This window comes from Emydura macquarii, unplaced genomic scaffold, assembly GCF_026122565.2.
Source record: "Emydura macquarii macquarii isolate MOO-44397 ecotype Brisbane River unplaced genomic scaffold, CSIRO-AGI_Emac_v2 contig_2205, whole genome shotgun sequence".
Classification (NCBI taxonomy): Eukaryota; Metazoa; Chordata; order Testudines; family Chelidae; genus Emydura; species Emydura macquarii.
Genome location: NW_027132342.1, coordinates 21007430 through 21028261, shown reverse-complemented (window position 1 = coordinate 21028261; position 20832 = coordinate 21007430). Strand labels below are relative to the sequence as shown.

At 44.4% G+C, this 20832-nt stretch overlaps 1 protein-coding gene across 1 annotated transcript in view; it reads right to left on the bottom strand.

Annotated features, from left to right (window-relative positions):
- Positions 1 to 9568: 9568 nt before the first annotated feature.
- Positions 9569 to 20832, bottom strand: part of GRIN2B (glutamate ionotropic receptor NMDA type subunit 2B) — a 226343-nt gene continuing 215079 nt past the window's right edge. Inside the window, exons 10-13 of the mRNA XM_067559660.1 lie at positions 18921 to 19081; positions 16617 to 16804; positions 13923 to 14161; positions 9569 to 11467 (exon numbers count right to left, since the gene is read on the bottom strand). Coding sequence (XP_067415761.1) covers positions 9569 to 11467; positions 13923 to 14161; positions 16617 to 16804; positions 18921 to 19081 — 2487 coding nt within the window. The remainder of the gene's footprint in view (positions 11468 to 13922; positions 14162 to 16616; positions 16805 to 18920; positions 19082 to 20832) is intronic.

Genomic DNA, 20832 nt, shown 5'->3' with positions numbered 1-20832 from the left:
CAAAGTGGCCAAAAGACTTGAACACAATGAGTCAGTTTAATGGAAGAAGGTAGCATAAATGATAAGCGGCAACTGCCACAGGGTGTTGTTCCTTCCTCAGCTGTCTCATCGCTGTGGCTGCTCAGCGGATCCTGGCGCTCTTTCCCAACTGTTGGCAGAAGAGATCCTTGTGTTGTTCAGCATGGCCAGTTAAAGTGCAGAATTGGCTGGCACTAGAGGGGTTCCCAATAGATCCCTCTCTGCTGGGATGCTACCAGTTTATTGATATCTCCTTTGGATGAGAAGATGCAGAAAGGCCACTTGCTGCTTTCCCATACAGTTCGCTGTCTCCTCTTCTTCCCCATAATGCTGTAGAGCTGGGAGAAGGTGAACTCGATTCCCAGTTCAAGTCACCAAGTGCACTGCTCTTCAGGCCCTTCAGTGAACACATTTGCAAAATGAGGACAGGGAGACAGGAGACCTGAGAGCAAATCTATCACAGCTTAGCTCTCCCCTCCATAGTCACCCAAGAAAGAAAATAGGTTTAGTGCTTCCATGCAGAAAGTGCAGAGGCAGCAAGAAAGCAAGGGTGCATCCCGCTCCGGGCATGGGACAAGTGCATCCACCTTCTGCTTTACCAGGCATCTCCTGAAACACTTTATAGTGCTATGAGGGGATGTCTTCCGTCTCCTTCCGCCAGTTAAGGCCTAAAGGATGCAATGCATATGGCACGCTGGTGTGGAAACATGGCACAATGGCTTCAGCACAAAACTGAATTAGCATGTGGAATGGGTTTCTGTTACTGTATTCCAACCACACCAAAGAGGAATCTGCTTTCTAACCTGGTCTGTGATCCAGAGCTGATCCTCCAGGGTCCTAGGCAAGGAAGTCATGCCAAGGGCATAGCAAGACAGCAAGAGTAGCACCACAGCTGCCAGACATGGGTGAATTTACCAGTACACACATTGGAGCTAAAAGGAAAAAAGGAAAGGCTGCCAAGCCCACTGATATTTATCAGTTGGCTTTGCCAAAGCGCAGCTTCCAACAGAACTCCCTCTGCTCAAACACACATGTACACATGCCATCTACATACACAGACACACACGCACGCACGCGCACACACACACTATATATATATACACCTACATACAAATAACAGCAGCCATGCTACATACACGTGGTGCTCGGTGGCAATAGGGAAGTCTGGAAGCTGAGTTCAAGGAAAGCGATCAGAGGGAATGACAGCTCATGGGAGCTGAGCCCCAGCCAAATGCTCAGAAAGGGAAGAAGTCCACAGAAACCAAGAGCCTGCACAGCACCCAGAGGAAGAAAGCCCAACTGCAGAACTTCCATTATCTAGCTCACTGACCTCATTTATCCGGGAGCACGTCTGCGTCTCTCAAAGGTGACGTGTGACTCATCTGCGAGCCCCTGTGGGCCCCCACAGAAGTCTCATTTGCAGGTGCTTTCTCGCTAGAATGCCAGCTGGGTACATCACAATTGGGGCACTTTGTGTAAGCAGAAGGAGCAACAGGGGCGGATCAACTGGCATTGACTCAGGGCAATCAGCTCTTCTGCCAAAAACCAATGTATGTAATGTGCACCCAGACCCTAGGGTGATGAGTGCCATAGAAATGCATGTGGTAACAACAACATATGGCCACCCACCATTTGGTGCCATGGTGCTTGGATTCTCTGTGCCCGGAGCTATATTCGTTGTGACTGAAATGAGAAATCCCACCAATATACTTCCACCCAGATAGCCAAACATTCACCCGCATTAATTCAAACATCCACATTCACCTGCAGACCATGCTCAGATAGCCACGCTGACACAGCTTCATCATCCACTGCATTACTCACACTGCCATACAGGCTTACACAAACACACACTCGGACATGTGTTCACACTGACACGCAATCCCATTTACAGATTGACACACACTCACAGACTGCAACCTACACACCCATGGACTGACTTGGCCACTCTATTCATTCACCTAGCTCAGTCAACCGAAGTCATCCCTTCAGCCACTCCTTCTCATACCAACTGGCCCGGCAGAGGGGGACCCAGTCCTCAGTGGCATTCTTGCCCATCTGCACAGCATGGCAGATAACCATGCAATCAGTGAACAAGTCAACGGCTTCCTGCAGACTACGCAAGGTAGTAAAAGCCGTTAAAACACAGCACCACCTCTCACAGTCCCTGCTGGGTTCACAGAAACTAAGCAAAGAGGCTTGGTAGAAAGATTAACGTTTGAAGTGGGTCAGCCTGAAATGGATTATTGGTACATTTCCACCTTACTGTGCATCATCAATCAGCTGTCAAGGAAGGACATTTTGTTGACGACGTCTCATGACTGTCCAAGGAAAAGTGATTTCAACAGGTTTCTTGCACTGGCAAATTTACCAGAGGACTCATATTTTCCTTCATGGGTATTCAAAGGCAGAACACAAGATTGGTGAAAGCGAAAGTTAAGCTGATACAGCCACAAAATATCATCATCTAAAAGGAAGTGACTTGGAGAGGGCTAGAGAGTTCCAGGGAGACAGGGCAGCAGTATAAGAGACAGCCCCTCCACCCTCCAACTGTAGAGTCACATGAAGATAACAGAGCAGAAAGGTGGTCACCAGGGGAGCACAGTGAGCATATAGTGAGGGGGAGTGGTTGTGAGGGGAGAAACACAGAGATAGGATTGGAGGAGTGGAATGAGCAAGTAGGGAAATAGGTGGACACAAAGTCAGAGAGATGAGGCAGTGAAGCACTGGAGAGATCTGAACACCTGGATAAGAGGTAATGGTTGGATTCAGAGGTGGATAGAGAGATTCTAAAGGGAATAAAGTAAAGTAGCTAGGAACGGCACAAAGATAGCAGAGGGCACAGGATGATGCAGTCCCTCATCCCACAGGGATTTGGGAGGACAATAAAAAAAGAGGACTACAGAGAAGTGCGTAAGGAGGAAATGAAGGCCCAAAGGAAGATTCCAGTAGAGGCAAGGTCATAGCAACAATGGGTTATGCTAACATTCCAGATAGACAACAAGAGGGACCAGAGAAGAGAAAGCAACCAGATAAAAGCAGCAAGCCACCTAGAGAAGGAAACAGCCCTGTGCCTCAGACAAACAGTTCCTAACAATCAACACATCTTCTAATACAGGAAATTATTAACACCCTCTTCTACCCCGCCCTCCCCCCCCCAACTCCCTACCAACCCCAAATCTCCCCTACCTTGGGTCCCTTTCTTAACACAGACATATAACATCCAGATAAACTTTCCAAACCAGCAAAAGCAGCCACTGAAACAACTTCAAACATCACGTACCAAGAAAATCCACAATTTAGAAGTCAGGTTCCTCACCCCTCCCACACCTCATCATGCCATTGTTTAACAAGGAAATACTGTACATATATAAAAATCGCCCTCTTCCCCAACCTGAATATAGTCGCTTGAATTAGCGTCTGTATATATAGACATATATATATATTTATACACGATACTGCAGTCAAGGAAGCAGATGACATAAAAGTCACAAAATGAATAGATTAAGTAAATAACTACCAGCAGAACATGAGGAAAGGTCACATTGTTCCTACTTTGAGAAGATGCATCTTGGAACAGAAAGAATCACAAAGCATACTGCAATGTACTGGCTTTTGTGTGTTTGTGTGTGCACATGCACCACTGCCTCCTGCTAAAATATGTCAGACCTGCTCATATGCATATTATTTCCCCTTCATGCCTTTCGTGTGTGTGTGTCCATGTCCCTATGGGATGGAATGTCAAATTTGCTCAAGTGTTAATCAGCATTAAGCTGTTTCAACTTTTAATGGTGGGAAATCTGCAAATAGAGACTAAATGCCCTGTAACTAATAATGGCTAATGCAGATTCTTCTATACCTCAGTGGGTAGAGAACTGTGCTTTTAGAGTTTAAGGTCATGAGTTGTATTTCCCATGATACACAGTGATGGTTTCACTTTTCTATTTGCTAATAAACCCAAATTATTTCTGTGTCCACATTGCTGTCTGTAACCACCAAAAAGTGTGAAAATTCACCCAAACGTTGTGGTTGAGAGAGGAATTTGGGGATGCTCAAGAGATAAAGAGGGCACTCAAAGCCAGTTAAGAAGTGATCTTTTTTTCTGAGATGCCCCTGTTGGTCTGTGACTAGCCCTGATGAGTTCCAGACCACCTATGATGAAGATGACACACAAATTTTGGGATTGCCGCTGAGCCAACCTTTCCTTGGGAGAGGGTTTCTTGTGTGGGAGTGGATTGGTGGGTTGGGGATTTATGGCTTGGAAGTTTACTTGGCTGCAAAGTGGAAATAAGCCCTTGTGGGGACAAAGCTTTGGTCCCACTAGTTACTTGCTTGATGTGTCCTGCAGCATCCAGCAGCATGGTAGGTGTGATCCACTTGGACATACCCAGTGTGTTCTGCAGCAGGGAAGCACTTATGGAAGAGGGGGGAGAGGTCATGGCTTCCAGTCCTTCCCCATTTGCTGTCAGCAAGCCAGGAGCCTGACCCTGCCATAAGTTTTATGCACAAAACTCCCAGAGACTTCAATACAAGTCATGCACATGCCATCAGTTGTGTGATTGGGTCCTAGGCTTTTTCATGCCACTAGTTTGGGTAGAGCACGACAGTTCATGTGTACATCCTTAGACCAACAGTGCAGACGGTCAGCAAAAAGTCCCCTCATTAACACTGCCCCCATGCTTTCCCCTCTTCTGGCAACCAAACCTATGTGGGGAAATGTAAAACCCTCCCATGGTTGCTTGACTGGAGTGAAGGGTGTGCGAAAGGCCTCAGTCTGATCCTTGGCCATGTTCGCAGGCTTGCTTACATCTGTTAATTAAAAATGGAGGTGGGAGGGCATGCCACATTTAAAAAGCTCTAGAGGAAAGACTTTCCTGGCCGTATCATTGACCACATCAACCCGTCACCAGTTTCACATCCTTGCTCTTGCTTGCTGGTACCATTACTGTGAGGAACAACCCTAGGGTAAAGGGTGTGGGCATCTCCTTGCTATTAGGATGTAAACTTTTGTGTGCGTGCTGGAGAGCTCTGAAGCAAAATGACTCATCCTGGCTATAACTTCACCATCAAACCATATAACATATTTTTTATGACATCATAGAAGAATCTTCCTCACCACATACAGGGAGAATTAAAATAACAACTCCCTAAATAAGTTTATAGTGGAGCATTGCTGAGCAGTCTGAAGTCACTTGGGGAATCCAGTGCTGAAAATATGGGGAATATTTGTCAGAGATGGTAATACATTTGTTTGAGGGGGATAGGGTGTACCACATTGTCTTGACGGACAGTAAGTGCTGACTGAAGAGTGTCTTCATATTTTTGAGGTGATGTATTACGTCCTGATATCAGGATCATGGAATGTTGTGTTATGCCAGGATGTAGTATGTGATGGAGTATTGTTACATCAGCATATACTGTTACATTACTTTAGAAAACCAGTGTGAATACTCCAACAGGGCATCATGCAAAGTTCCACAGCTTGGAAAGTCTGGCTTCCAGATACCCTGCAATTAGTATGGGATAATCCTGATTTTTTGGGGCATTCACTCCTCACCCAATTCTCCTTCAGCTCCATACATACATGTTGGCACTGCTTCAGAACAAGAGGGGTGATGAGAACATTAAAACATCTCTGAAGGAACCATGCCTATGACTCCAATGAAGAGGAATGTGCCATATACATGGCCAGAAGTTCCAGATCCTTCCAGGTAGACTGATAACATACAGTACAGCTCATTGTACCAACCATGATACAATGACTTCTGTCCTTCAGCCTGAAACTCACCATTTTAGTAGCCAGAGACTTTGAGGTGTGAAATGATTCCATATAGTGTCCCAGAAAATATTGTCTGTTACTAAGGGGAATAAAAGAGAGAGAGAGAAATGGTTGGAAGGGGAATGTAAAAAATTTGTTGGGCTTTGGTATGAAACCCCCTGCTTTTTCGGAAGGATAGGTAATAAGCATCACATGGGCTCTTTCTAGCATAAATAGCACCTGCTGCTAACATTACCTGTTTGCGTCAGTTGATTACCTATAATGAAACAACACTGAATATAAAATCCTAAACTCATAAGAGTGTTAATCACATCACTTTCTTTGCTGGATGATGATCTCTCCCCAAACAACCCCCACACCACCTCCTGCCCCAAACGCTCTCACCCATGTTGGAACTAAAATAAAAAAAAGCCACCAGGAAAGGCCCCTTGCAGGAAAAAGGGTTAACTAGACAGACTAATGGTCTAATCTGATATGGCAGAAGGCAAGATGCCAGACTTCTGTAGGTTGACCAATAGTTCACTCTGGTGTTGCCAGTCCTACATTTCCAATTGTCCTCAGAGGAGGCATTCATGTGGCTCATGGCACAGTTAATGTTTGCAAAGCTCTTTGAACACAGGCAGCACTCTAGAGGGTAAATGCTAAATCTAATTCTCATGGCAAACCATTATTTGACAATCACTGGAACTAGGGATGGAACAAACAAGTTCTGATAAAATGAGAACCATACCAAAACTTTGCCCAAAACACAAAAAAATGAACCCTTTAGAGAACTTTGAAATAGTTCCGTTGACTTCTTTTTGGTTTGTTTTCAGTTTAATATCCCCACAGCGCCACCCTTCCAGCTTCCTGGTTCCAGCTGTAGACAAGGTGAAGGGAAAGAACTGAATAACTGTCAGAGGCATGATGCCCTTGCCAGATGCCAAAAAAGTCTTGGGAAGTACTAGAAATCTTGCAAGCTTTCCCGGCAAGTTTTCTAGACCAAAGTAGCACTGGAGAAGTCTATATCATGTCAGATGATGACCCAAACTGGTCACCCAAATTAATGGTTCAACCCATCACAGTCAAGACAGCACAATGTCTTGAGGCCCAAATTTCACAGATGCTGGAACAAAGTTTATAATCAAATAGAGAAGATGGGATACTTCCACCATGGCATGAAAATCCTGCTGGCAAGGATCAAGATGACATGCCAGCATCTTCAATTCATGAAGATAAAGGTGACAGGGGCAGTACTGGAGCGGTGGGGGAGAACACAATGCACATGATTTTCTCTTGCTTTCCCATTTACTCGGCCTCGACCCGCATAAACCGCTTCCAAATACACAGCCTGAAAGTCATAGAAAACAAACAAAACAAAAACAACCTCACCCTGCCCTCCCTCCCACCCTGGTTGCCCCACCTGAATTTTCACAAGAAGAGAAACATCTATTTATACAAAATGCAATAGAAAAAAAATATTTACAAATGAAATGAATGCCTTCTTGGTGGCCACTGTCAGTCGGTTCTGACAAGTCACCTTGTGTTCTGGATTGCAGATCGCTAGGTTAGTTCATTTGGCTTTTCTTTTAAAGGGAGGAGAGGGAAAGAATAAGCAGTTTCCTTCCCCTGATACCAGGGATGGAATTTCAAAGACCCTTCAATTCCTTCCCCTATAATTTCCTTCGAGAAATCTAAACAAACCTCCCACCCTGCCCACCCTCTCCTCAGACTATGAGACTTCTCAGCCCTCTCCATCCCAACTTTAAAAAAAACAGAGGTCTTCCGTTGGCTTAAAAAAAGGAAAGATAGCAAGATAAAATCATCCAGGGTGCAGTGGGGAAGGGGGGGGGGGGGGGGGGGGGGAAGGGCTCAGCTCCAGGAAATGTGGCTTGAAGAAAATGGCTGCCTTCCTCTGTTTAGGATCAATCCCATGTACTACCCCAATCAAATGTGGGGCTTTTCGAACCATCCCTCATGCAAATGAAGGCTGGCAGAACAATGGGACAGATCCATGAAAAAAGTGAGGGACTGTACCACAAATATCAGGATAGGAGGTGTTGACCTGGGGTCCCACCTCAGTTCCTCCTGTTAAAGAAGGCAAATGAAAGGGAAGGGGGACATCTCACTCCCACCATCATTCCCTTTAATTTAGTTTAATTTGCATCTAAAATGATACAATGGAAAGAAAACCACTTTTACCGATACCATATGCACTGGGAAAACTGTGAGTACAGCTTTAGGGATTATAAATCTTAAGGCTATTCCAACTAAGCACCTGTGCTAATATCTCTCTCTCTCTCTCTCTCTCCCCCCCTCACCCTTCCACCTCTAGTCTTCAGACCTCAATCCTAGTTGCTGTGAGCATTGTTATTTATTTATGTCATTCCCGACTGCCCTCCGGAAGACAAGCCATGTGTTTCCACGGCACATTCAATAGCAATGTAAGCCCGTATGCAGCAAGTGCACATGTAAACAGTCCCCTGCTGCTGCCACGCTCACACGTTTTCCTCACACCTCCTTTTCCCACAAAGCCAGGCACATAACACTGCACCACCATCAGCAGGGAGAGCCCTGTGCCATTTTGATGTATTTCTCTTTGCCCGGTGGGGCAGGGGGAAAGAAGGAGGGATCAGACCCCTTCCTGACCTGCCCCTCTGCTTTACATTGGCCAAAGCAAGGCTGACATGAGGTCTCCTGAAGTGGCTTTCCCACACCCGCATGCCTTTTCCCCAGCTTCTCAACCTTTGTCCTGCTGGGTTCATTATCTGAACACCCACTTGGATTGCGGTTTTATTTCTTTTCCTCCACAGACATTTCAAGTATAGTATGATCATATATACCCACCTACAAGCCAGCTCGCCTTATAAACTGCTCCCATGATTTAATTATGCCAAAATTAACAATGTGTTAATTGTCAATGAACAAGCCGACCCTCACCTCCCACCCCAAGCTTCTCTCGTTTCAGTGCAACCAAGGTCATCTCCCAAGCTTCTTGGAGGCTTTTTTTCAGTGTTGCTTTCCCACCCCAGACCCAGCAGTCTCCCCCATCTCCCCTGCTTGTCTGGCACAGATGTGCTGGCTGCATTATCATAACGGAACCACCAGCCAGCCCTGCGTACAAGACACTCTTCCCACCTCCAGAAAATGATTCCAAATTTCATGTAAATCTCTCAGTTATATGCGAATACATATTTCAGCCCTAAACCCCCATAGTCTTCATGAAAAAAAATGTAAAGAGAATCTCAATATAACCAGCATGTAAGTGCATCAAGTCAATCCCACGTTATGTCTCCTTCATTTTATCCACGTATTCAATTTTTTTTCTAAACAGTTTTAGGAAGAATTGCCCGACAGAGCATTTTCCTTTGTGTCCATTCCACCTCTTTTGCTCTCTCCTCCTGTCACACACGCACATGGGTATCCCTTCGCTGTTTGGCATTTAAAAAAATGAAACAATACGGTCACTGCTCCTGCCCACACACGTTCCCTGGCCTTGTCCCAAACACGCACCTTCTTCTCCATCTGGGACACCCTAAGCTAGGATACCCAATTCCTACATCAACGGAAGTGTGATGACCAGGAATAGAGGAGGAAGGAGGGAGTGGAAAAATGGAAAGCGATAAAGGGGATGGGGAAACAAAGAGGTGACACTTGTCACCAGTGCTGCCCTAGATGGGACTCCAGTGTTCCACAAAGAACCAGGAGAGTAGCAAATGGGAACCAGGTCTGACCCCATCTTGCCCTCCCACACTCCACATTCTCCCCCGCTCCCCACACTCTTCCCCTCACTCAGACATCAGATTCGATACTGGAGAGTTTCTCATAAACATGCCCGTTGCTGGAGCCATTGAAAGCCCTGGGGTTTTTGTTGTTAGGCACACAGGGGTTGGACTGGTTCCCTATACAGATGTCCTTCTGGAAACGGGCTGGCACAGCCCCGTGAAGGGCTGAGACCACTGGCTTGTTGGTGGTGACAATGGCTCGGAAGTCCGGCCTGGCTTTGGGCCCACCTGCCACCACAGGCTGCCTGAAAAAATAGGATTTGCTGCCATGGAGCAAGCATTGGTCATCCCCAAAAGTGGGGATGAAAGGGTTTTGCGTGACCCGGTCAGGGTAGAGCGACTTGCTGAGCATATAGCCACTGCTGCCGGGGTTGTTGTGGTGGTGGTGGCTGGTGGCGGGCACTGAGGACTTGTTGTTGGCAAAAGCGGTCTCGCTGGATGACATGTCAAACATGTGGGCGTAGGGGCTCCCCTCCAAAAAGCGGCCCTTGTCCTTCAGGCTCACACTGCGAGGGGCCAGGGCTGATTCGTCCTTCTGCAAGTCCACAAAGGTGTCATAGGAGTGCTGGCGGCGGAGCTTGTTGCGGTTCTTCTTCTGCACCTTGGAGGCAGAGTTAGACGGGCTCTGAGGATATTTGGAGGAGGTGGCGCTGGTTGTCACTGGCACCGGGGCAGATGGCTGGTCCAGCTCTTGAAGAGAGTTGTCCTCGCTGATGTCATAGAGGTTGCCTGCCTTCTTGCAGGCCTCACACCGGATGCACGGCTGGCGGGTGGAGTTTTGTCCCACCACTGCCGGGGTATAGTTGTGCAGCTTAGAGGGGCAACTACGGCAGAAATTAGCCCCTGGCCGGTCTTCCCAGTCTAGATTGGTCAGGTTCTTCTCCCATGGTGCTGGCACTCCACTCACAACACCATGCTTGTGGTCATTGGCTCCTCCAAAGTCCGCTGACCCGTGCTTGTGGTGGGCCCTGTTAGTGCAGGACCCTCCTCCCCCTACAGCATCACGTTTGAACTCATCTCCCCGCTCTTTGTAGATATCCGTCAGATCCACATGCTCCCAATGCGGTGAGTTCTCCTTGGCCCGGAACTGGTCCAGGTAGAAGTCCCGTAGCCCTTCCTTGTCCCTAAAATAGCGCTTGTGATCTGGGGAGCGGGGTGGGCGCCTGCGGTAGGCCAGCTCAATCTCATCAAACTCCCGCCGTGATTTGGCTGAGGCTGGACGTTTCTTCAGGCTATCCTTATACTGCTGTTTCCGCCGCTTGGCAGCATTGCCTTCGATGTTGCCATAGGTCACCGTGTGGGTGGAAATATCGGAGACATCTGAGCGGATCAAGTCATCATGGCCCCCTCCACCACTGTAGCGATCACTCTTGAAGGAGAACTTGCCATAGAGGTCACCTAGCTGACTGTGCTTGGAAGGTGGTAAACCAATGTCCAATGGCTTCTTACCAAGGGACCTTGGCTGAGCGCTGAAGGGTGGGTTGTCACAGTCATAGAGTCCATCGATGGAGCTGGCACTGCCAATGCTATGGGGCCGATGATGATGGTGGTAGTGGTCCTGATACACGTTGCTGTCCTTCAGTTGCAGGTTGCCAAAGGTCCGTTCTACTTCGCTGATGTAGTCGCTGAAAAGGTTCTCCTCACAGGGGGGGTTATTATAAGACTTGCAATCAGAGTGGGTGAAGCTGCGGCGGTGCTCAGAGATATCGTAGACTGAGGATTCACGGCGGATAAAGTCCAGGGCACTCTGTGGCGAGCCATTGACACCTGACAGGTTGGCCATATTCTTTGCTGTGCGGAGCAGACGCAAGATGTTGGAATGGGTGTTGTTCATGGTGGCTGTGGGGGAGTTCGTTGCTGACTGGCGCTCCTCAATGGCCACCCCATGGATGCAGCTGTAGATACCCTGAAATGAAATGGAGGAAATAGAGGTGAGTGTTTCTGCAGGGGGGCAGAAAGGAGAGGGCACCGGGGATGGGAGAACTGAGCTGAGGGGAGTCAGAGCCAGGAAAGCAGAGACAACTGTTTGTTCTAGCATGGGACCTAGAGTTTGCCAATCTTGCATCATTATGAAATGAGATCAAACCTGCATCTATCAATACTCAGTATTCTTTCTCTCTGTATTCTCTCTCTCTGTATCCTGCTCCATCTTTCTGGTTTCCTTCCCTTCCATCTCTCTTCCTCTATTTTGCTCCCTCTCATTTCCTCTCCCTCTCTTTTCTCCCATTCACCTCCTTTCATCAATAGAACAGTTTAGAGAGGAAGGACAGCCTTGTGTTAAGGTACTGAACCAGGTCTTAAAGAACCCGGGTTCTGTTCCCAGCTCTATCACAGACTACTTGTAGGACCATGGGCAAGTCACCTAGCCTCTCTAACTCTCATTTCTCCAGCTATAAAATGGGAATAACAACATTTCCTTTGTCTATCTTATTTATTTAGATTATAAATTCTTTGGGCAGAGACTGTCTCTGACCATGTGTTTGAACCTCCAGGGATGATCCCTGTATATATAAATTAAATTAAATATTAAATTATAATAATGATAGTTTCCATTTGGGAAGAAGTTCATTTATTGGGGGTAGAAGTAACCAATAGCTCACATGATAAGGGTCCTCTTCATAAGCCACTAAATCCAAGGAGAAAACTCTCCCCCCTGCAGGATACAATCAGCGCTGTCTGATGTCAGTGCGAGTTACTCGAACCCAGTAGGTGGCACATTGGATTCCAAAACGGGCATCAGCACCACAGATAATATCTTTGAGAACAGCTGCCTCAGAATTGGGCAAACACTGAATTTCTGTGTCGATGCAAGGAGTTGAGGATAGTCTGGTTTTACCCTGAAATTCACTCTCAGACATCAGTGCATCAACCAGGCGGGGGACTGGTTAAAAAGGAGAAAGCTTTCTCTTATCACGTAATTGGATGCCTTAGTCATCATCACAGATTAAAAAAGGAAATGCAGAGAAAGAGCAGGACTGAGAGTATTTAGCTCTTTAGAGTTTGGCTGAGTATAGTACAATAGATTTTTTAATCACTTTCAAGTTAAATCTAACATTGATGACAGGAACCAGACTGACATCCTTGGAAAGTGAAATCCTCAATCAACTGCAAAACAGACAGCAGCAGTGCAAGATTTCTCCATGTTTCTCCAACCAGTGCATCTCAGCCATGACACAGAAGGACCACTTCTAGAGGGGAGAGAGGTGTTCAGACTCCATAACTCATTCATCCTTTGCCTCCCTAGTGAGACTACTAATCCGGGGTCCAATTAATGTGAATTGTGAGGTGAACAATGGAGTATTATAAAGGGGACTGACTACCAAGTCATTTCACATAGTGACATAGGTCACCTAACAACTAGCAGAAGGTTAATGACTTTCAGACATCACCAACCAGGCCCAGATTTGTGCAGATAGCCAAGAGATAAAAGGATCTGTATTCTGTTAATAATCTTCTGATACATCCTGTTCTCCCACTTGATCTCCAATTTGGGATAAGATTAGGACTGGTGACACAAGAAAGGCTTTGTACCCCTATTGCCCATTCAACTGAGCCATCTAATTCCCCCAAACACTTTATTGTCACAAGGATGGTGATGTCAAAAACACAGAACTATAACCTCACTGCAGGATGAAGCAGAAGGAGATGCCAAAAGCAGGAGGAGGAGAAAGAAAGCTCTAAATGGGGCACAAATATCTAAAAAGAAGAGGGATCACACAGAAATGACTGGCTGGAGAAGCAGTTTTAGAGTTAAGCATTCTCCTTTGAACGGTCTCCTTTAAGGCAGGCTTTGTACTGAGTGCTGAGGCCAAATGGCCATCCTTTTGTGCAGGTGCTTGTGTGTTGTTCGCAATACGACTTTTGGCTAGACAGCTCTGATTGTTCAAGACAACCAGAACACAGTGCCGATTACTCACACAATTATCTGAATCTCTCCAACACACAGGACAGTATAATTCTGGTGTTCTAACTAAGACCACAGGACAATTGGCTGATGGAGAAGAACTGCCCTAATCTTTCCTCCCAGAATTCAGCATCCTTTCAAAAATTTTGGAAGGCTAGAAAAGTTACATTCATTTTCCTGTATATTGTGCTTTCATTTTCACGACTGCCTCACCATTACTCAATTCCAACTGAGACCAGAAATGACGAAATACTGTGAGGAAAAGGCAGTTCTCCCAAGAAAAGTGATGGAAACCCTTGTAGCATTTAAAGCCAAAGTGGTCAAAATGCTGGATAATATAGTGGAAGCAAGAGTCCTACCCTGGCTGTGTGTAAGAAGGATGGCCAAGAGAATCTAGTAGGACTCTCCCATTTCTAATTTCTATAACTGTATGACTTAACCTCCGACAGACACTCACCCTGCTGATGGAGAAGACCATGCCAGGCTTGCCAGAGCAGACACCTATGAAACAGTGGCGGAATTGCCAGTAGAAGAGATGCTCACAGATGAAGGTGATAAGGCTGAGGGCCATGGCTGCCCCCAGCATATAGAAGACGCCTGCCATGTTATCTATGTCCAGTTGGCTGCTCATTACCTCATTCTTTTCATTGTGACAAATTCCAGTGAGCCAGAGCGCTTCCAGCTCCTCCATCTCCCCTGAAAAGAGACAGACAGACAGAAGACAGAAGGAGATAAAATTGAGTCAATCCTGCCTTAGCTGAGACTGGAGTAGACACGGACTGGGGTAGGAGAAGCTGATCTGATAGGTCTTTTCCAATGGCTGGGCCCTGTTTTCACACCAGCTGTCTGGTCCTGGTGGAACTCTGTCAATATAACATGTTGACCAGCACTTCTGGTAGGATGCAGCATTTCAAAGCAGTAAAAGACCATTAAATTAGTCAGCGGAGAGGTAACAGGGCAAGATTCTGCCATAACCAGACACTGGTGACAAAAAGCTGTATCACAGGACCCCTGTCATGCAACCAAAAGTTCTATAAAGAGATATTGAGGAAGTTCCACATCTGCTAACCCACTGGGATATCAAGTCACAGCAAGGTTTTCTGTCAAGACACTGTTCAAATTTGCACATGGTGCTTGGTTATGGTTTCAGCTCCCAGCACTGTACACACTGGGGGCCAGATAAGCCAGATCATGATGATTGATGGGGGAAATTGTTGACTAACTGGATGAGCAGAGCCAGTTTCCCATTGGCTGGGTGAAGGAGTCCAGTTGCCAGTTCCGTAATATTTCCTGTCCCTAGGCCAGTTGGGTATATAGCCGATTAAATAAACTACATTCCTTTAAGAGGTTTACTTATTCTATAAATTTTGACATGGCATTTACTTAGGCTTAGGAAGATTCAGTTTTTATTTCCTATGAATTTTGAGGGATAACTTCAAGTGTTGCACTCCAAATTCTTTATTGAAACTTTTATCAATTTAAATTTCTTCACTTACAAAAAATAAAGAAGCTTGAGACACCAAGTACAAATACTTAAACATTTACTTACTGGAGAAGTAAAGATTTTTAACAGATTCAGAAATGAAATTATAATATTTAAGAATTATAACATTTCATAATATTAATTTTTTGTTAACTGGCTGTAAGACAGGACTGAAAGTAAAAGATGACAGCAATTATCTCCCAAGCGCAGTAATACATGGTTTTTAACTTTCCCTTTCAGTAAATTTCAATTAAGTAAGAAAAAAATGTTATGTTTTTGGGTAGGAGAGATAAATCAGTTACTACTAGCACAGGTCAAAAAATGAGCCAAAATATTTATGAAAATCTTTTAGACTGAAATTTAAAAATTTGATGAAATTTTTCAATGACATTTCATATTTTTCCATCAACTCTATACCTAATCAAAACCAGATTGACACTGTCACAAAAATGTTTTCAGCATATTTTATTCATTTTTTCCAATTGTGTCAAAATTTCACTTTCTAGCCAGCATAACTTTTTTGCCAACATATGCCAAATCACAATTCATTTTTCCTAGCCTAGTTTTATTGCACACTCATCCCTGGTACAGTATTTTCAGTATCTATAAAGAGATTCAAACACCGAGATACTCTGTCTTGGGAATGCTTTTTGTGCTGCTGTGGAAAATGGAAATTACTCACACTTTTCAGGATCAGACACTAAGACAGGGAGAAATTCCTCACATTTATATGGTATCATATTGCATAGTTAGATGCATTATGGGATTTTTATGCCTTCTTCTGAAGTATTCAGTATTAACCACTACTGGAGAAGGTATACTCTGCCACACTGGTAGCCACTGTTCTGTTAACTTATGTAAATTCTTGTGTTCTTCCTGTATTTATTATACCTTTTTTTTTTTTTTTCTGGTTTTAGTCTTTCTATTCATTTACAAAGTAAGACCAACATTTTTAATTTTCTAATAAGAGTATCCAGAAAGGAGTGGGGTGAAAGAGGGCACATAAGCAGAAGAAAATTTGACCAAGAAGGAAGCTTCCATCCCATCAACAATTCACTATATCTTTAAAGTGACAGTATTTTATCCACTAAGGATTGTGGCAAACCAGCTTGGATACAATCAAAGCTGACCAGATCTTTCACTACAAAAGTTATCCCTGAATCCCCAACTTTTTTTTTTTTTTTTTTTTTTTTTTTTTTTTTTAAGGTTTAAGAAAGTTTCGTTCACTCTTTCCTCCAGGCATGTAATGTTTAATTATTGATCACATGGGTGCTGCGCAGCTTGGTTCTGTCTGGAATTGAAAAATATCAGAATAACCACAGAAAGCTCCATTCTCATTTGTATTTCTGATTATGGCCAAAAGCCACGAAAGTACCAAAAATTGGACAAGGAAAAGCCTGTTCTCACAAGATTTCCAGAATGAAGACATTCAGATAAACTTCAAATACACGTCTGACCTTTGAAGCTTACTTCTTATTAAACCTTTGGAACTTTTGAAGTTAACCCACTGTGCGTTTCTGGTCCCATCCCTCTCACAACACATCTTTTCACTACTCTCCCACTGTCTACCAAGTCAAAATGTTAGAGTTAGGGTGGGAACCCCATTTCCACATAGCTAGGATCTGGAAATTTGAGAGGAAACCATACCTCTTTGCACAGACCACTTACCATCGCCAAAAAGCTGTAGGATGGCAAGATCTACCTGACGCTTCCAGCCTGAGTCCTTTTGGATGGCAATGCCATAGCCAGTGGAGGCAAAAACCTTCCCACTACCAATCGTCACCAGCTTGCAGCCTTCGTCTCTGCCAGCCATGTAGTTTAGCACGGCTGCATCATAAATGAATGCATCCAGTTTCCTGCCCGGGTGCAAGAAAAAGTGAGAATACAATAAAGAAGATATTCCGTGTGAGTTCAAATCATCGCATGTAACTGAAGTAACCAAGAACAGTGGCCTTAACTAACTACGGGTGGGAGGAATCAGTGCAACTGGAACACTGTATGCTTCAACAGGAACTGAAATCTGAGATGAGAGTCTCTTCTGAATTTGGGTTTGATTAGATAAGGACCCATCTCTCTCTCCCTGACATCCAGCCTCGTCTCCAATGAGGCAGTGTGTCAGGAACATTAGAACCAAAGTCTATTACAGGGCCTAGGCAGAATAAAGAGGAAGCTGAAGGGACGTCTATATTCACAATAATATCTTGAATTTCTAAGTGCCTTTCACTCCAAAGGATCCTAAAGTACTTTACAGAATATATAAATACTGCACAACAAATTAGGACTTGAAGTAAGGAAGAAGACCATTTCCAACTGATCCTGCTGCTGTGAGTTAGCTGAGCAGAATGTAATTATTCAGATTAGATTTGGTCAGGATCCTGAGTTTAACTCCCCAGCTACTGTGAAAAATCCCATGGGATCTTTAACTGTGACAAGTGATTAGGACACCAGTCTTATGTCTCCTCATGAAGACAGGAGCTTTAGCATTACAGTGCCTTGCTAGCAGAACACGGAGAAATGAGTTCAGTATGGACTCAGAGGACTCACCACACTGACACTATATAATTCCATGATAGGGTGGATACAGTCCAGAGATGGCAAGTAGTAAAGCCGTCTATTGGGAACCCCTCTCTACACACCAATAAAATAATCTTTTTTTTTTTTGGTGTGGGGGGGAGCAACTAGGGAAAATAACTGAACAGGAATTTGCATCTTCCAAATAACCAGATAGCTGATGAGTAAATCCTACCACTAAATATGAAATGAACCACTTTTTACAGAAGACAAAAGACCTTTCATTTCCCACGCACACTCACAGCCACTTTGTCGTTCTAATCCACTGTTTGTATGTTTCCAGGATGGCAAGTATCCTAGTCCATGTGCATATCTACGGTGAAATCTGTCTCAGGGCATGTATGTATCAGGGATGACATCTCTGAATGGAGTATATTTCTAGGATGACATCTATCTCAGGGTATATATATTTCCCGAATGAGGCCTATCCTGGCGTATATTTCCAGGATGGCATCCAGAAACAGAATAGTCATTTGTAATGGACTACGCTCCTCTGAGCCTGGCAAATAGGATAGAACTATTCAGTCAATCTAATAATTAAATTGGCTGAACATTCCTTAGTGTTTCAGAATGAATCTTATCAGAGGGTGCAGGGCCTTGCAAGCCAGAGTGAGGCCCAGGGTACAAGGATCTTTTTTTCACAGGGTGGGGCCTGCAAATTAGATATGCCTTCTCCCTAGCTTTCAGAGGGGAGCCTGGTGGCTGGAAGACCTAAACAAGTTGTTCAGAGCAGATAATTTTTTCAATTAATTTTTCCCTTTCTGTTTTACAAATTATCTATGAAGAGATTGTTTTTTACGGATCTGTTCATGATTCAAAAATTTTTAACAGGCACTTTATGCAAAGACTTTCTAGCCTATGGGTCATTCGCAAACTATTTGCTTCAACTATATGCCTTCCACTATACAATATTCGTTACTGCCATACTGTTGTGTGACTGGTCAATCAAGTCACATGGTATTGCTTTTGCTCCCTGGCTGATTCCATCTTTTATAAAACTGGAGGCGGGAAATCAAGGAAATTTCAAGGCGATTGTACAAACATTCTGGAACAAACTCTCAGCCCCCCCCCCCCCGCCCGCCCCCAAATTCTCTGCATAAGACTGTACTTGCATTAAGCAGCTTGCAGGAGCAAGGTGCTGAGTACTAACAAGTATTCACGAGGTTTTCTCCTTCTGCAAATATTCTTGCAAACAAACAGAAATCACTTGGACAAATGTTAGAGGAAAACTAGCAAAAAGAGTTGCAAATAGTGTCAAGGCCAAATTGCTCTGGCAGCTGTCACGTTGGATGTCACCTTTGTAATAAATCATGGAGAACGATCCTCAAAGACCCAGACACGCAGGAAAAGAAAAGAAGCCAAGCTCATGGCATGGACAAGTTTGGAAGGAGAAGGCCTCACCCAGTCTTCAGTGAGAATAGGGCATCGTCCACCCCTTTCTGGTTGAACTTCACCATGTAGCTATGCATTTCAGGGTAGTTGTTGCGAATGTTCCTCTCTGTGCTACCATTGGGAACCGTCCCAAAGCGGAAAGGGGGTGAGAAGTCATTAGGTTTCTGGAACTAGAAAGAAAGAGAAAGAAAATTCCTCAGAATCTTGTAGCAATAAGCTGTAGCTTGCATGAAAGAACCCATCTTATTGAGAAAGGAAATGTGCGTTGTGATACCGAAGTTAGCCCCAATCTTACTTTAAGGTTGAGTGAATTTAAAAAAACAAAACAAATTAAATACTCCCCTGCTTCCAAACACAGTAGCGTCTGGCTGGTGTCTAACAACCAGGACGTAAAACTAATCTGTCTAGTTTCACTTTCCAATCTGAAAGAAGTGCAAAAAGTAACCAACCATCATCAAGGAAAAGAATAAGTTAGATTATTTTAAATCTTTCATTTAAAAAAAAAATACCCTAGTGTGTGGGTTAGGAACACAGGTAAGAAAGGATTTTCAGTATATCATTTTTATCCTGATCATATCATTTAATTTCTAAAAAAAAAAAAATGTATTTTTCAATTTCTGTGTTTCCTGGGGCTGGGCGAGCTGAAATGATGATGAGGAAAGACTCTTCTCACAACACTTCCACGTTCAGTTTGGCCAGCTATGAGTTTGCTTTCTACTTCTGGACTTGTCTCCTGATTCAACATCTGAATTCTGCTACAGGGTTGCCCATCTCTCACAACAACTGATGCCTAAGACAGGGATGGTGGAAGTAAACCTCCTAATCCCTTACTGCTTCCAAGAAATACACTCATCATAAAACTCCCCCATGACTGCAAGGCAATAAGACTTTATATGCCACTTGCTTAACTCAAGTCACAATCAATGCTCTCTGGAGTTTTACGAGCAATAAAATTTACCACTGCCAATTATCAAGACTTCTTAAAATCCATACAATGGAGAGACAGGAAGAAGCACAGAAAATTGCAAGCGAGGAACCTAATAAAAGTTGTAAAAAAAGAAGAAACTGTGCATTGATCAGTCAGGTCAATGGAAAATTCCATCCGTGGTGCTGCAGAAAGGTATTTTGCATGGCACTCCCTGCTTATCATCTTTTGTCCATCCATTGAGGGGGTCATGAGAGGCAAGTTCAGATCTTGGTCTAATGACCAAACCTGACCAGATATTGTTGAGATAACGGACTGGCTGGCATGGGAGTGTACATATGTGTGCACCCCTGCCCTCTACTGCATGAAATATGTCAGATACAGGACACATGTACAACACTGCACTCTACTGCATGGAATACATTTTATGTGCTGGCTGTGCTAGCAGAACTTTTCTTTTAGGTTGTAACTGGCCATCCTTTGTGTTTGCGTGCACCTGCATGTGCCATTCCCCTTACTGGCAGGAATACGTCACACCTATTTATTTGTAGGTATTGTTCCCCTCTGCTGGGTAAGCTAGGGAATCTTCTCCCTCTAGTTATGATGAGATGGATTGGCTGGTGTGTGTGTTTGTGTGTGAGAGAGAGAAAGATAATGAATGCATCCACCACTGCTCCTCAACGGATGGAAAACGTCAGATCTGGTTTCTAAAACACAGGCTGACACTTAAAAAAAAAGAAAAAAGAAAAAAAAGAAAAGTTCACGAGATATGAAACAGGCAATAAGGTGCATCTCAGAACCTGGAATCCCTCCAAAAGAGAACAGAGCAACTCAGAACGATCAAAAATTTTAATCAGAGCAAACCCTGATAGGAGAAAAATCACTGCAGCATGTTCAAGTTATCATGGTTATTACTGTAGTGACTCAGGTCCAGCCAAAAATGGGCTCCATACAGCAGTTAGCACAATGAACACTGTGTAGCAGATAGTCCCCATC